The 15,179-nt window shown below is 31.1% G+C and overlaps 4 protein-coding genes across 10 annotated transcripts; 2 read left to right on the forward strand and 2 right to left on the reverse strand.

Moving 5' to 3' along the window:
- Nucleotides 1–257: 257 nt before the first annotated feature.
- Nucleotides 258–5,674, reverse strand: Okr (DNA repair and recombination protein RAD54-like okr). 2 transcript variants are annotated; one of them, XM_076794254.1, is made up of 12 exons: nt 5,455–5,674; nt 5,184–5,381; nt 4,911–5,025; nt 3,286–3,495; nt 3,009–3,199; nt 2,552–2,754; nt 2,041–2,483; nt 1,699–1,960; nt 1,459–1,624; nt 866–1,271; nt 624–787; nt 258–499 (listed from the first exon to the last, which is right to left on the reverse strand). In XM_076794254.1, exons 1-12 carry the CDS (start codon nt 5,529–5,531, stop codon nt 307–309), a joined length of 2,628 nt encoding a protein of 875 aa, XP_076650369.1. In that variant the 5' UTR covers nt 5,532–5,674; the 3' UTR covers nt 258–306. The 2 variants fall into 2 exon arrangements, with proteins under 2 accessions (XP_076650369.1, XP_076650368.1); XM_076794253.1 differs by lacking the exons at nt 4,911–5,025; nt 5,184–5,381; nt 5,455–5,674 and adding an exon at nt 3,739–4,247.
- Nucleotides 5,675–5,747: 73 nt separating this feature from the next.
- Nucleotides 5,748–8,418, forward strand: LOC143357709 (glutathione hydrolase 7). The gene is made up of 9 exons (XM_076794262.1): nt 5,748–5,887; nt 6,354–6,520; nt 6,587–6,744; nt 6,802–6,881; nt 6,975–7,247; nt 7,319–7,609; nt 7,700–7,766; nt 7,860–8,093; nt 8,199–8,418. Exons 1-9 carry the CDS (start codon nt 5,869–5,871, stop codon nt 8,407–8,409), a joined length of 1,500 nt encoding a protein of 499 aa, XP_076650377.1. The 5' UTR covers nt 5,748–5,868; the 3' UTR covers nt 8,410–8,418.
- Nucleotides 8,419–8,465: 47 nt separating this feature from the next.
- On the reverse strand, nt 8,466–10,431 carry Nac (GDP-fucose transporter nac). The gene is made up of 5 exons (XM_076794270.1): nt 10,181–10,431; nt 9,982–10,103; nt 9,703–9,907; nt 9,280–9,418; nt 8,466–9,217 (listed from the first exon to the last, which is right to left on the reverse strand). Exons 2-5 carry the CDS (start codon nt 10,047–10,049, stop codon nt 8,628–8,630), a joined length of 1,002 nt encoding a protein of 333 aa, XP_076650385.1. The 5' UTR covers nt 10,050–10,103; nt 10,181–10,431; the 3' UTR covers nt 8,466–8,627.
- A 148-nt stretch (nt 10,432–10,579) lies between these two features.
- On the forward strand, nt 10,580–15,041 carry Adipor (adiponectin receptor). 6 transcript variants are annotated; one of them, XM_076794266.1, is made up of 7 exons: nt 10,580–10,709; nt 11,659–11,932; nt 12,029–12,145; nt 12,373–12,544; nt 12,718–13,115; nt 13,212–13,376; nt 13,499–15,041. In XM_076794266.1, the coding sequence occupies exons 2-7, from the start codon at nt 11,687–11,689 to the stop codon at nt 13,631–13,633; spliced, it is 1,233 nt and encodes a 410-aa protein (XP_076650381.1). In that variant the 5' UTR covers nt 10,580–10,709; nt 11,659–11,686; the 3' UTR covers nt 13,634–15,041. The 6 variants fall into 6 exon arrangements, with proteins under 6 accessions (XP_076650381.1, XP_076650378.1, XP_076650383.1 ...); XM_076794263.1 differs by lacking the exon at nt 10,580–10,709 and adding an exon at nt 10,835–11,053; XM_076794268.1 differs by lacking the exon at nt 10,580–10,709 and adding an exon at nt 10,841–11,053 and having other exon boundaries at nt 12,047–12,145.
- Nucleotides 15,042–15,179: the final 138 nt, after the last annotated feature.

The following is a 15,179-nucleotide window of genomic DNA, read 5'->3' on the forward strand; positions in this document are numbered from 1 at the left end:
TCCATGGCTAAGCATTTATTCCTTGTATCTCAGATCTATGCAGGATCTTAAATTATTTTCACATTTGTTTAATTTATATAATACCTACAAAGACTTACAATTACATATTTGTACAAAATATTAATATAAACATGAACATAGGACTTACATATCGAAATATATATATATATATATTCTATTTTTTTTACATATTTAATTTTAATGTTTCTACGTTCTACGTTTGCTAGCGCAACAACTTTCACGGAGAAATATATATATATATAAGTATCCCATTATGAAAAGAGAAAATGGCAAAAAGTTATTGTTTCATTTGACTTGTTCGTGCGAACGATGATGGAAAACAAAGGAAATTCCGCTTGACCAGCATTGACGTAGTGGTAAATCTGGTATATTTCGTGGATTATGTGCGTGCCTCCAATCTGATAAATCTGAATTGCAATCAGAATTCTCAGGTGGCCCTTTCACTTCTATACCATTAATACACCTCTTGCATTTGAACCTATAACATAGATGTATTTTTACTATCATGTATAGACTGAACTCAATGTTAAAAATATTGATTCTTCTAATTTTTAATTATTAATTACTACTGCTACTATTCATTTTAATCACATTCCACTTACTTTGCATGAGTATCGGATATTGTATTTTCTTCTAGCTTAAATAAATCTCGTAAATCGTTCAACGTGAAATGCCTTGCAACATCTTCCTCTTGATCAACTACTGTTGAGCTCAAAGCTTTTTTGTGCGCCTGCCTTTGGAAAATCTTTTCTTCGATCGTACCAGTCTATAACGTATTTACATTGCGATTAAGTGAAACATTACGTAAAATTACAATTACTTGAGATAATATTATATTACGTACGCAAAGAAAACGATATACGAAGCATGGCTTCTTCTGACCATCTCTCCACACTCTGGCCATAGCTTGATCATCGTTCGCAGGATTCCAATCGGGATCGAACATAACTAAACGGTTCGCACCGATAAGATTCAATCCGCATCCGCCAGCTTTCGAACTGAGCATGAAAATGAAATCATCACTGCCTGGATCATTGAACTTATCTACTACTTTCGCCCTTTTTTTAATAGTCATTGTACCATCGAGTCTAACGTAATTGTAGCAACGTTTGTGACACAATTTCTCGAAAAGATCAAGAGTCTGTGTGTAATTCGATACTAGTACAATTTTATCGTTAGTTGTTGTCTTGATAGATGCTAAAAGACAGTCTAGTACCATCAACTTTCCCGACAGTTCTGGTAAAATTTCTCTGAAAGCGAAATCACTATTATAGATAAAACTGGATAAGACCTGTTGGTATATTATTCACAACTTATTAACGTTATTAAAAGAAGAAATGCATTTTTATATAACTTCTGTTTCTTAAAATTGAATTGGACAATTTTTATTTCGCATGGCATCGTTATGACCTAACGATGATTGTTAACAATACATACTTGGCATTATAATTCGGTGGCATTAAGTTCAAAGCGTTTTCAAATCCGTCCGACCGTTGCAATATTTTTTCGAAAACTAAATCAGGATGATTACACAGCTTTTTCAAAAGTGTGATAGCTGCCAAAGCAGAAAGACTTTTTCCTTTCTTGGAACCATCAGAATCCTCTGTAAGGTAAAAACGAATGTGCACCAGTTGAAATGAAAAAGCCAATGTTCGCATAAAAAGAAGTTCGACAAACCTTCTATTGATTTTTTAATACTGTCGCTGTGTATAAAATTTTTATAAAGATCAGTCTGCAGTTTACCCAATTTTATACAAACTACTAGTTCGTGTTTCAAGGGCAAGTATTTGGAAAGTAAGGCACTGGTACGTCTAATAAGGCACTTGTTAACAAGGGTTACTAATTCTGTTAATCGTTCTTGAGCAAGTGCGCGTTCTGTATCTGTCGCAGCCGCATCTTGGCCACGTAAAATTGGTATCTCAAATTTTTTGCGAAATTCCTAATAAATAACAGTAACGATGTAATAATGTTCTTAAGAAAGTACTTTTTTAATTTTCTATATTAAATTAGTGAATGTACCTGCGCGGTTCCCAACATTCCCTGATTAACAAAGTGTACAAGAGAAAAATACTCTAGAAGATCATTTTGTATTGGCGTTCCGCTAAGCAGTACTCTCCTTTTAGCTTTTAAACCCATAAGCGCTTGATAAGTCTGATTTTCTGAATTTTTTAAACGATGCCCTTCATCACACAACACTAATCCTACCTCGTCCTGATGAAGAACATGCGCATGTAAACGAAAAGTTTCATAGCTAATTATTAAAATGGGATTAGCGCATCTACGCCCGTAAGTTTTCATGAAACCCGTAAGTTTCGTGTCAATGTCTGCCTTATTTCCACCATCAATGGCTAATGGTTGGACTCTGTTTTTTAACCATTTGAAAATTTCGTTATACCAATTTTTTACTAAAGAACTTGGAGCAACAATAATAGCTTTCTCTATAAGTGGTTTAGCTTCAGGACCTATAAAATATTATTTATAAGATCTTTGCTACAAAGCAAATTGAATAAGACTAACTAAAATGACTCACCCTGTTTCAATAGAGTCCACAGAAGAGTTATGCACTGCAAAGTTTTTCCAAGACCCATCTCATCAGCCATAATACATCCATAAGCATCTTCTATTCGTTTTCCAGTTACACATTCATACATAAATTTCACACCTTCGCGTTGATGGGGCCTTAAAATATTACATAATAATGGATCTACCACAACATGTACAAGTTGTTTAGTTCTGCAACATAAAAGTGTAAAATTCATTATATGGTGTAGAATGGAGGTGTGCGAGAACCTGAAAATATCGAGTACTCAATCGTCGGGACAGGTCGGGAAGGCATCAAGTTAAGACAAGTTGGGTTCTTGAATATATTGCGATTCCCGAGAATCGTCCCGACCCAACATTTTCGGATTCTTGCACACCTCCAATATGGAATAATCTTGAAACAGTTAAAAAGGTTTACGTCCTCTGATTTTTTATTTTACACTTACGTATCTAACTTTAATCTGTCATGTTCCGATATCTCTGGTGGTGCATAAACAATAAGAGCATTAGCTTCTTCCGGATCATATAATGGTCTACGTGGACCAGACAAACGTATTCCTAAAGAACGACCTGACAATTGATAACCAGGAATTGGAATTTTGAAAGGTTTACTAAGGAGTTTCTTTACTTTTTCTTCCTATAAACTCAAATGAACTTCTATATAAAATACAACAATCTACAATTAACATGTATCTATACTTTTTATTATATTAAAAGGCTTACATGTTCAGAGATTACTTCTTGAGTGGCTTGTACATCATCCGCTGAAAGCACAATGGCTTTGTATTCCGGTATTTCTACATTTTTGATGTTACGGCAAATTTTTTTCTTTGCCTGATGTACTTGCGGTATAATTGGAGATAAAGATGCATTGTTCGATATATCAGAGAGCAACGGACGTTTGCCTCTTTGGCTAGGTGCCAGAGATCGAATCTGATATACAAAAATAAATAAAAGATTAACATTATTTATCAAAACATTCAAGCATAGAACAATAATAAATAATACATATATCCATAAGACAAGTGTTTTCGTGATTGTATGAAAAATTTATTATGCATATTAAAACATAACTACATTACGATTATTGTTGTGCTTCTATAATGATACTAGAATGAAGTTTTCATAAAAATTTATTAATAATGTACATTTAAAACGAATTTTGCATAACATTACCATTTTGTATTAGTACCCAGAAATCGTATGAAACCAGTTCAAAATTCTTCATTTCGATACATAGAAATGCTAGATTTAATTATTTACATTGTTTTTATTAAACTAATTTCCAATTCTTGTTTTAATCAACTACAAAAAAACAATGAAATTTCGCGGTTAGAAAACGACACACTTTATCATGTTTGGATTGTGGCGCTCCTAGCAACCATAATATGAAGCTAATTTCATTGAATTTGAAGTTACAATTTTTATACAATTTCATCGAAATTTAATTATTTATACATAGTTACTAAATGTAATATATATACAACTATTTTTATTTATTTTAATTAGGCACAGTACGACCTCTCCTAACACAGAAGATATTTCATTTTCTTCAGCTTTAAAATGGTCATATTTCACATCATTTATTTATTTTATATTCTCGCGTTATATAGGGTCTTATCGTATAAATTTCCAATAAATGCTTTTAATTTCAGATACATGTAAAAAAAAAAGACAAATAAATAAACTCATCATTCTGCAAATATATTTCCCAAAAAATCCACAGATTGGTCATCTTCTTCCTCTGTATTAGAATTATTACATTCCGCAATTGGGGTATGAAAAATACAATTAATTGGCTCAGATAATTTACGATTTATATTTGGTTTTATACTGTAATAGTCATCTAGAAATTCCAATACTGCTGACTTAGTTTGTAAATTATTAAAACATATTCTATTTTTTTTTGGAAGTAATTTTTCTAACATGAATACTAAATGATGATGAAAACATAGAAATTGGGTTGGTATCGTTGATGTAATGTCTAGCCAATCTTGCACACAGCTCAAAGGTGTAATCGAGTGTCCAGAAAAGAGGGCTGGATTTGCTAGGATTCCCCGTGCAGACATTACTCCTTCGCAATTACTTTCCATAAAAAGCTTCTCAGCAGTGTCCAAATTTTTCACATCCCCGTTAGCGATGAGAGGCAATTTCACACTGTCTCTTACTAATTTTAAATTATCTAGATCGATTGGTTCGTTCCTCATTTCTGGAGTTCTTGCATGAATAGTGAGAAAAGAAGCGCCTGCTTTCTCAAGAATTCTACAGAATTCAACAGTTTTCTGAATGTCTTTTAGTAATCGTATCTTCACAGATACTGTAAAGGGATTCGGTATCCTATTTCTCACTTGATATATTAAATCTTTCACGAGTTCTGGCTTTCTAAGCAGGTCAGCGCCATAACCAGTTTTCATTGCCCAACGTTGAGGACATCCACAGTTTAGGTCAACACCATTGCTGTACCTACCAATAATAATTAAATAAATAAATAAATACTTTATGAAATACTATGATCTATATAGAAAGATTAATTGCAGAAATTTGATTGTGTTTGAGCAAATAAAAGATAAGTGAAAATATTAAAAGCAGTACACAAAAACTACTAGTTGTATACCACTTACGGCGAAACCATCTCTGCTGCATTAAGAAAATCTTGCACAGTTTTTGCAGCAAATTGCACAACAAGCGGCTTATCTCCATTATTAGTGGTAAATTCATTGTCCCTAGCTTTGTTGGATTGAACAAATGAGTCAGCTAGGATCATAGGTGTAAAACATAAGTCGCAATCGTATTGCCTCACCAGAGTTCTGAATTGTAATCTGATGAACAAAAGTTACATTATTTAACAGTTAGCAAGAATCGTAACTGTATATTAAATGTATCATTACTTACTTGCTATATCTAACCATTGGTGCACACACTTTTATCATTCGAGGCTCCTTCAACATTTCTATTATATCAACGGTCATTTTAATGTTTTTGTATACTTTGTATGAATGAAAAAACTGTGCAAACACTAAAAAAAATAATATGCATATCTCTTTTCATTCGTTTCTTCTATATCTTTTTCAAAAATAAATTGTTTGTAAATATATAAACCTGTAAACAGAAATGTTTAAATCATAATGTTAAGTTTATATAAAATTTTTTATTAAATGTTTTAGTATCATTAAGTGTACATTACAATGCATAAAGTAGGGCAAATTTACAGTTATACAAACACGATGCACGTATATTTTCTAAACAACAGTATATTGTCTCATTGACATCCAATTCTTTCTATTCGAATCAATTTCTACATTCATAATGCATTATAATAATTCTCGTAAGTATTATTTGATCTGATCATTTCTATGTAGTAAACAATTCAAATACTTAATTGTTTAAACATAACCTTGTCGTTATTAATATTTACTTACTTCAATCAACATTCATTAATTGTATATTATATTTTTAATAAATATATTCCATATAGTAGCAACTAATAATTGGTTTTCTTTACTACGATCCTTGAATTTATGTTAATACTAACAAAAATCATGTTTTTCTATAAACATTTGTTGATTTTAAGAACTCACAATTTTAACCTATTTCAATCTGTTACCACTAACTTAAACAAATAAACAAATTTATTTTTATTAACATTATTATAAAATGCTTACAATTAAGAGTTGTACTACTTATTAAAAATCTATTTAGAAAATAATTCTGAATGATATTTTTTATTGTCTTTTAAATTATACAAAATAAAAACAACCTGTTGCATTATACATCAATTTTAATTTTAAAAGGTCCTACGGAAGAGTGTCCTTTGACAAAGAGCAGAAGTTATAAGCATAAGTTAAGCATGTACTGTGGGGATGGTTTAAAATTTATTATAAGTTGTTTCACCATTTTGACCATTTCCATTACAACAACATTAATTTTGCAAATACTTTATGCTGAAGAAACTCCTCAGGTATATAAAAAATTATAGAAAAATAATTCAATTTTGTACATCGCTTATCATGTTATCTTGTATTAGGATAAAGCTATTATCCATGGAGCTGTTGCAACCGATTATGCAAACTGTTCACAAATTGGAACTAAAATATTACGAAAAGGTGGTAATGCAGTAGATGCAGCTATAGCAGCAACTATTTGTATGACAGTTGTTGCTCCGCATAAGACTGGTCTTGGTGGGTAAGTCATGTATAACATTTCATTAATATTTTTATATTCTTACGATTATAATTTTAGGGGTGGCTATGTTATGATATATAATCATAAAGAGCGAACAAAACCGTTTATTATTGACTTTGCCACTAATACTGTTGAAGGTATATATTTAGTTGATTTCTATCTTTCATCTAAGATACAAATATTTCAAACAATTTTACAAAAATACATAATTTGTATAATTTATACATTAGGTGCTTTTGAACAGAGTGGAATACGTGTGCCAGCTGTTTTAAAAGGATTAGAGTATGCACATAGCTTAAAAGGTAAATTACCATGGAGTGAGATTATAAAGCCTTCTGTAACTCTAGCTAAAGAGGGATTTGTTGTATCCAAAGAGTTAGCAAGTGAAATATCAAAACATGTTGGCTATGAAACTTTATATGGACACCTTAGTGCTGGTGATACACTGAAGTTACAAGATCTTAGCGATATGTTGAGTGCTGTAGCACAACATAGCTCTAAAGGTTTGTACATAGTATATGTTTACATAGTTTTAACAAATTGTCTTAATGAAAATGTTTTTATTTTTTCGTAGTATTGTATAATGGAACTTTCTCGCAGAAACTGTTTCATGAAAAAGATGAGCTTCCCGAGCTGCTTCAACAATTGACAAATTATAAACCTATTTTGTATCCGGCAAAAAAATCCAGTTTTCATAAATATGCAATATATTATCCTCCACACATGATGTTGTTGGAATCAATGATCACATCGTTAGAAAATTTAAAAATATCTATGGAGAATGCTTCTACAATAGAAGCACAAATTCGACTAGCTGAAGCATTGATACATTCAACTTTAATTCCATTGCAACTAAGACAAAATGGTTTGTAAAAATTATTATATTATAACTGGTAAACTGTTTACAGCGTAAAGATTAAGATAGGACAATTGCTTCATAAAATAATTATTATAGCCGAAGAGGAAAAATACACTGGAGTTATGGCAATGGACTGGGAAGATCTTTACGTTTGTATCATAACGTTAGTATTAGAAATATATTCTATAAACTGTCGAGTAAACCACTTATTTATTTCGGGTTCTCATACACCTCTACTTATTTAATTTTATTACAGTGGACTTAGTTCCCCATTTGGTTTTGGATACATGTCGAATGCAGGTTTCTTGCTAGATAAGAGTGACACGAATAATAGTTTGTCCATGCTTACTCCAATTATTTTCCATAACAACAAAGCATTATGTGGATTAAGAGGAGTATTTGGAACTGATGATCCATTAATCATAGGACAACTAATATACAATATTATTGTGCGCGAATTAAACGTTTCCGAAGCTATAGAATATCCAAGGTACAAAATCTACATGAAATTATTTTCGATTTTTTTTCTGAGCGGTGCAGGACGTATGCCAATAGACACATGATTACTTGAATGAAACTTTTTATGTTTTTTAAGGTATTATTTCTTATCGGATGGACTTGCTGTAGAAAGTGATCAGAAACATTCTGTAAATATTCTACTACGAAATAAGTTGAACTTAATGGTGCCAGCTTTGCACGTGGATACAGATTTAATATTGAAAAGTGTGAACGCCATCATAAAACGGAAAGATTCGATGTCGAGTCATTCAGACAGTAGAGGAGGAGGTCTTTCATCGAGATATTAAAAATTATGTACTTTTGAAACTTTTTATTGTACAAAAAGTTCGTTCTCAGTCGGGACTTATTTTTTTAATAAATTTTTATACAATAAAGCATAAAATATTGTAAATGCTACTGAGATTATTGTTGGTTTGTATATACATACACAAAATATGTACTTTTCATTTAGCAAGTATGCATCGAATTATTCGACTTATTTCAACATTACTTCATACATATTTTACTATATTTTTAACAGCTGTCTTTCCTCTCTATACTCTCTAGTTAAATCAAGTTGTCTTAATCTAGCATACATTGCACTACCGCCAAGGACAATCATATTACTAAACCACCACATAAGCGTTTTGTTTTCATTGTACCAATAAGTCGCCAATACTGTTTGTGCACAAGCTTTAGCAGTTCCGCTAATGTTGTGTGTTAAAGGAGACGTCACTTTTATTTGAAGTGCAGAAACATAACCATTAGCAAACCCGCAAATGCCACCAACCATCATAACAGACCAAAAAGTTAGTGATCCGAGTTTATTGTAATTATACACTGTAATATGTTCTCCATTAGCTATCATTAATGGAAGGAATATAATGACGCTGTACGCGTTATTATAATAAGAAAGTAACCAAATTTCTTGGTTCAATTTAGGAAGCACTTGTTTCATATGGATGGAGTATACAGAAAGTGTCAATGATCCAAGCACACCAAAGATTGTTCCTAAAGCAGATAGAGAACCTGCGACATGCTCTTGGCCTACACCCAGCCAGAAACCAAGAACAATAAATCCACAACATGCAATACAGTTTGTAGAAGTCTTTTGACCTGCGAAATTACGACAATCCATTATGTTGAACTTAACTGTAATCTTTTGTAGAGATTCTTACCAAGTATGAGGTAGGTGAAAATGACATTAAATACAGTTGTTAATGAACGTCCTATGTAGTAAAATGCAACACCAACATGTTTCAAACATAAATTGTTAGTTGCAATCATCCCAGTGAATAACAGGGACAAAGGTAATACCTACAAACATTGCAACAATGATTATACTGTAATAACTTATCTTCTGTAATCTTGCTAAGCTTTACATAGGATACACATCCATCTTACAAAATTAATGTTTGTGAAACTAAATGTATTTGTGGCTTATAGCCTGTCCAACGAAACAAGGCAGTAAATGTAAACATAGCCACTCAAGTGTACCAAAGTTGAAGTTACCATTCTCAAATAGTTAGCAAAGGACACAGGTGGTGCTTCACTGCCTCGTCATATTGGATAAACTATAGTAGTTTAATTAAAAATATTACCTTTCTAAAAGATTCTCTGCAATATGGATTTCCATTGGGAAACTGAACATATTTTGGAAACCATTTGGATAAACTACTAAGAATTACACAAATAATTAAGCTTATTATACATTGACACCATGTTACAAAAAGTGGTGCATCCAAATTTATAGTATCGCTTGACAAAAGGGCTTTGTTTATAAATACTGTTAGTATGGAGACTACCCTGAAAAAAAGTCAACTGTATAAATAAAATAATTGAAATTAAAAATAAATTTGCTTGAATGCATTAATACTTACCAATACGATGCAACAACTATTGCAATGTATACAAATTTTGACCATAATCCAATTTCTACTTCTGTCATTATTAATAATTTTTATCTAATAAAAAATTGATGAAGTTATGCCACGTACACAAACTAAAATCACGCAACAACAACAAATGCAGCAAAACTTCAGCATTGCTTTCTAGTTATTATTATACATATATACGTACACATACATACGCAAGAAGGTATAAAATTTAGTAAATTAAGAATGTTTTGATTACAAGTGAGTAACTTCTTTAAATCTCAGTTCCTTTACATTGTTATAAAAATTATTAGTGTATCTTTATAATAATTACATTTATCCCAGAGGATCATTTTCTGTTTAGTGTTAGAAAATATTCTATATAGTGTACTATTTATACAGAGAAGTTGTCGAATTTCTATGAATTTCTAAAAGTCACATAATAGACTTGTGAGTGATATAGCCAATAAAAATAACACAAGTAACTAGTGGTCATGAAACGAATTTGATTGGCTGACAACCTACCATGACGGCATAGTACTTGCTGATACAACTAAAAATTAGAATACATAGATAAAAAGCTACTTGAAAAGTCGTTTGTTCTATTTAGTTAGTCATTCGAGCCTGTGAAACTAATTCCTTTAACAAAAACTTTACTTTTTAAAAGAAAGATTCAATATTTCGATTCTTTATTTTTCTAATTCTAATACATTTGACTTGAACATACGTATAAGGTATAAAGTGTTGAAGTTTAAATTAATATATTCTAGTTTACACGTCTTTTTCAAGAATATGTATTACAGTTTTTCCGTAAAGCGGCAAGTACTGAGAACAAATGATATTGTACATACGTATGTATAGATATACATATATATGTATAAATGTTAACACGTGGTATCTAGTACTCGGCTATTCTCGACTCTTGTCGTAGCAATGAATAACTGAAAATTAGAAGTTGCATAAAATAATTTGTACCAATTGAAAGCATGTTTTGAACAGTTTATGTTTACCAATTACTACTGAAATTACGGTATTTTTCGACGTAGATGTGAAATTTTCATGATTTGTCGTGCGACGGGTATGTTAAGTATGTCTTCTATTGGCTTAGTCAATCGAACTTTGTACTTTACGGAACTGTTATCGTATTGTGTGCAGTTTTATTATGAATCCCATCTGTCAAAGCATCATGTGTATACGACGCATTAACTACAGTTTGTTATTTTATTAAGAAAGATCGTGCACAATTTCGCTAGATTAATCGAAAACTACAATCAACATACTCTTTTTCGTAATTGTTGACGTAAGGACATAATTATCGCAATTCATTATATAAGAGGTCATGACCTTTTTAAGTTGCTAATATTTCATTAAAATCATTCCGCATATATCTAGTCGATCATTCCACATTCAGCAGCATTATAATTTTGTTCCTTAGAAATCTTGCATACTAAATCATTATGTAAGTGCATAATCTAAGCTTCTTACAATTTTAAGTTGGTGTTTTCCAGTGTGTTGAAATATTATTAAAAGGAATTACATTGTCTCTAAACTGTGTAATTGTTAATAATACCATTTATTTTATATATATTATATATATATATTTTAGATATATACATTATGTTGCAACCAATTGTTTGTCTGTATTTCATGTCGTATAACTAAATTGTCCAACAATATTTTTAGACACTTGAAGCAATTGCAAGTCTAGAATATGTCGCAATACGAGGATGCCATTATTGAAGATAAAGGAAACAATGACATTAGTGCAATTGACTCGGGAATTCGTCATAGAATTCCATGGAGTGATCGTGTATCATTGAATAGCGAAGTACCAGGCTTACACGAAGTTAAAGAATTATTGGATGATGATGATGCGAGTTGTTTGGCAGAAGAAGAAGATGGAGTTGGTTGTCCATTACCATCAACTCCTGAAGATGATCATCTTTTGGATTGTGAGGTATAAAATTGCAAGTTTAATCTAAATTATTTATTATTTAAATATTCGCTTACTTTATCTTTGAATGTTTACATTTAAATAATATCAGCAATGAAGCTTATTAACATGTTGCAGATGACAGAAGTTCTCAAAGCTGGTGTATTGAGCGATGAAATCGATCTTGGTGCATTGGCACATAATGCTGCTGAACAGGCAGAGGAATTTGTTCGTAAGGTACATACTACATTTATGTGTTTATAAATATCTAATATACTAATGTTGCAAATATTATGTGGCCTTCCCGACTCTTCCCAACCATCAGGTACTCGACATTTTCGGGTTCTCGTACACCTCTAAAAGTTGGGCATTTACCAATGAGATTACCATTTTTTGAAACTAGTTTATGTAATAGAAATACAGTTCTAACTTAAAGAAATGTGCTAATTGACTATTAATTGTAGGTGTGGGAAGCATCATGGAAACAATGTCACTTCAGAAATCTTCCAAGATGGCTACAAGATAATGATTTCTTACATGCTGGTCACAGACCACCTTTACCATCATTTTATGCCTGTTTCAAAAGTATATTTCGTATTCATACCGAAACTGGAAATATTTGGACTCATTTACTTGGTAATATTTGTTTTAATCCTGCAATGGTACTCTGGGATCTCTCGCGACCCCAGCAAAATATTCTGTAGCCTGAGATAAACGGGGTATCATGGCAGGATTCGATTCACAAAGAAAATTTTTATTTACAAATTGATTACACTGATTTGTAACAAATTGATGTATATGTTGTTTAGGATGTGTGGCATTCATTGGCATAGCAATATTTTTCATAACACAACCTCCTATAGAAATACAACTGGAAGAAAAATTGGTATTTGGTACCTTTTTTGCTGGTGCTATAATGTGCTTGGGAATGTCGTTTGCTTTTCACACGGTACACTGCCACAGTGAATGTGTTGGAAAGTTGTTTTCGAAATTAGATTATTGTGGAATAGCCATGTTAATTATGGGTAGTTTTGTACCATGGCTTTACTATGGGTTTTACTGTGATTATCAACCGAAGTTGATTTACTTGTCCGTGGTTGTATTACTTGGTGTAACCAGTATAGTTGTGTCGCTTTGGGAACGATTCGGTGAACCAAGTTATAGACCATTGAGAGCAGGAGTTTTTATGGGATTTGGTCTTAGTGGGGTAAGTCATATTTGCACCACTTGTAATTACAAATTTTCTTTTCATTACTGTTGTGTTATGGGTTACCGTATTATGAAATGATAATTTTTTTTGTAGGTAATACCAGCAGTTCATTATGCTATTGCAGAAGGCTGGTTTAAAGCAATTAGTCAAGCATCTCTCGGTTGGTTAATATTAATGGGATGTCTATATATCTTAGGAGCATTGTTTTATGCATTAAGGGTACCTGAACGATTTTTCCCTGGAAAATTCGATATTTGGGTAAATATGCTTTGTTTAAAAATTAAATTGAGTTATGTGTGATTTTTGAAATTAAATTGAATTGAACAAATGTAATTCTTTTGTTGTTTGATATTTCAATGTTAATGTATTTCGTCTTAAAGTTTCAGAGTCACCAAATTTTCCATGTACTGGTCATTGCAGCTGCTTTTGTTCACTATCATGGAATAACTGAGATGGCTATGTATAGAATGACAATAGGGGACTGTACAAATCCATCGCAGGTGATAGCTTTTTAATTGTGCAATGGACATACTGAACGTGTTGTTGGATTTCATTTAATGTACCTTTACAGAGATTTAAAAAAGTCCTAAATCTTTGTATGTCAGTAGATCTGTACTATTCAAAGAACTGCTGAAAACAATTTCATAAAAAATAATTGTATTTTATTATAATTAAAAAAAAAAATTCGGAAGGAAACTTTAAGTTTTCAATAATGAGCACACTATTTCAAATGCATCAAATTTACCAAAAATTTTCGCAGTACAAATTAATGAGTAACACAACTATTAATACGTGTTCCTTGTTTCATTTAGAGAATTTATTGAAATTATCGTAAGTAATTCATTTAGTGATTTACGAATGGTGTTTAAAGTCTTTCTGATACATTTCTGATACTATAGACATTTTGTAATCGGATGATAACTAATGTTTGTTTCACGCAGTTCTCTTGTTAAAAACAAGTTAAATGGAATTATAAATGTGACACAAAGTACAGAGATATATGGCAACAAACAAAGCTTAATTATATTAAGATTTAGGAAATAATTATAAACTACAAATGATTTTATAGCGTAAGCACTATAAAAGTTGTAATATATCTTGAACACAAACATTGTTAAGCAATGAAAACTATTTATTGTAATGATTATGGGAACTATAAAAAATTTTGATTCTTTTTGTATCACATCTGTGAGAAACAAGAAAATGCGGTAGCACTGGTTTTCCAGTCTGTACATAGTTAAATCTTAAGTAAGGTTAATTTTACACTGCAACTTTCTATTTTGAACAGTGATTGCATATTCTTCATGCTTCAGTATTAGTAAAGCAATCTCTCCGTTTTTGTTAAATACTTCGTTTTGATTCTATCCTATCAATATGTATTTATCAATCGAATTTTCATTGCGATTCTGTTGATTTTTTTAATATAAAAAGAATGTTGAATATTTCTGTTATTGTGTAGGGTCTAGTACTTCTAAAGAGATATTGTTGAAATTTTTACATAAATAATTCTGAGCATTGGTAAATTAATAAAGAAGGAAATTATGCATTTCATATGTAAAAACACAATGATCCTACTTTATGTAATTTCCCAAAATATATTTTTCTAAACAAATATTGTAGTATCATTTTGTGGACTACTCGAATATGCTAGGAACATCATTGTCTAGTGTAATCAACGACAATCGGAATATTTAGAAATGAAATTAGGATTTCTGAGTACCTTCTTACAACAATTTAATAAAGTAATAATCTCTGATATCAAGAGAATTATTACCCAGTTATATAATATAATATAAGCAAAACTTGACTTTATTATTAAAAACGATGAAATGATGTCCAAGTTTATTTCAGTGATGTACAATTTACTTTTTACCTTTAAATTAAAGTCTTGTATCAAACATTAAAATTATGGTATTTTACTGGCTCATTGTATTTATCACTATTGAAAGGCTGTAATCATTTCTATGTTTCCTCTATGCCTAATTTAATTTTAAAAAATAATTCCGGTGGTTGTCTATACATTTTATAGAAAAATCGTTTATACAAAATATTTGTACATCA

Source organism: Halictus rubicundus, chromosome 10 (genome assembly GCF_050948215.1).
Source record: "Halictus rubicundus isolate RS-2024b chromosome 10, iyHalRubi1_principal, whole genome shotgun sequence".
In the NCBI taxonomy this organism is placed as follows: domain Eukaryota; kingdom Metazoa; phylum Arthropoda; class Insecta; order Hymenoptera; family Halictidae; genus Halictus; species Halictus rubicundus.

Coding starts and splice junctions, on each gene's coding strand:
- Nac (XM_076794270.1), bottom strand. CDS start 10,049: ATGACAGAAGTAGAAATTGGATTATGGTCAAAATTTGTATACATTGCA. Junction 9,419..9,702: donor GCAGAGAATCTTTTAGAAAG/GTAATATTTTTA, acceptor CAATGTTTGTAG/GTATTACCTTTGTCCCTGTT. Junction 9,218..9,279: donor TTTCACCTACCTCATACTTG/GTAAGAATCTCT, acceptor GTAATTTCGCAG/GTCAAAAGACTTCTACAAAC.
- Adipor (XM_076794266.1), top strand. CDS start 11,687: ATGTCGCAATACGAGGATGCCATTATTGAAGATAAAGGAAACAATGAC. Junction 12,545..12,717: donor TATTTGGACTCATTTACTTG/GTAATATTTGTT, acceptor TATGTTGTTTAG/GATGTGTGGCATTCATTGGC. Junction 13,116..13,211: donor TGGGATTTGGTCTTAGTGGG/GTAAGTCATATT, acceptor TTTTTTTTGTAG/GTAATACCAGCAGTTCATTA.
- LOC143357709 (XM_076794262.1), top strand. Junction 6,745..6,801: donor CATAAGACTGGTCTTGGTGG/GTAAGTCATGTA, acceptor TTATAATTTTAG/GGGTGGCTATGTTATGATAT. Junction 6,882..6,974: donor TGCCACTAATACTGTTGAAG/GTATATATTTAG, acceptor TTTATACATTAG/GTGCTTTTGAACAGAGTGGA.
- Okr (XM_076794254.1), bottom strand. CDS start 5,531: ATGACCGTTGATATAATAGAAATGTTGAAGGAGCCTCGAATGATAAAA. Junction 5,026..5,183: donor GCAGCAGAGATGGTTTCGCC/GTAAGTGGTATA, acceptor TATTATTGGTAG/GTACAGCAATGGTGTTGACC. Junction 2,755..3,008: donor GACAGATTAAAGTTAGATAC/GTAAGTGTAAAA, acceptor TTTATGTTGCAG/AACTAAACAACTTGTACATG.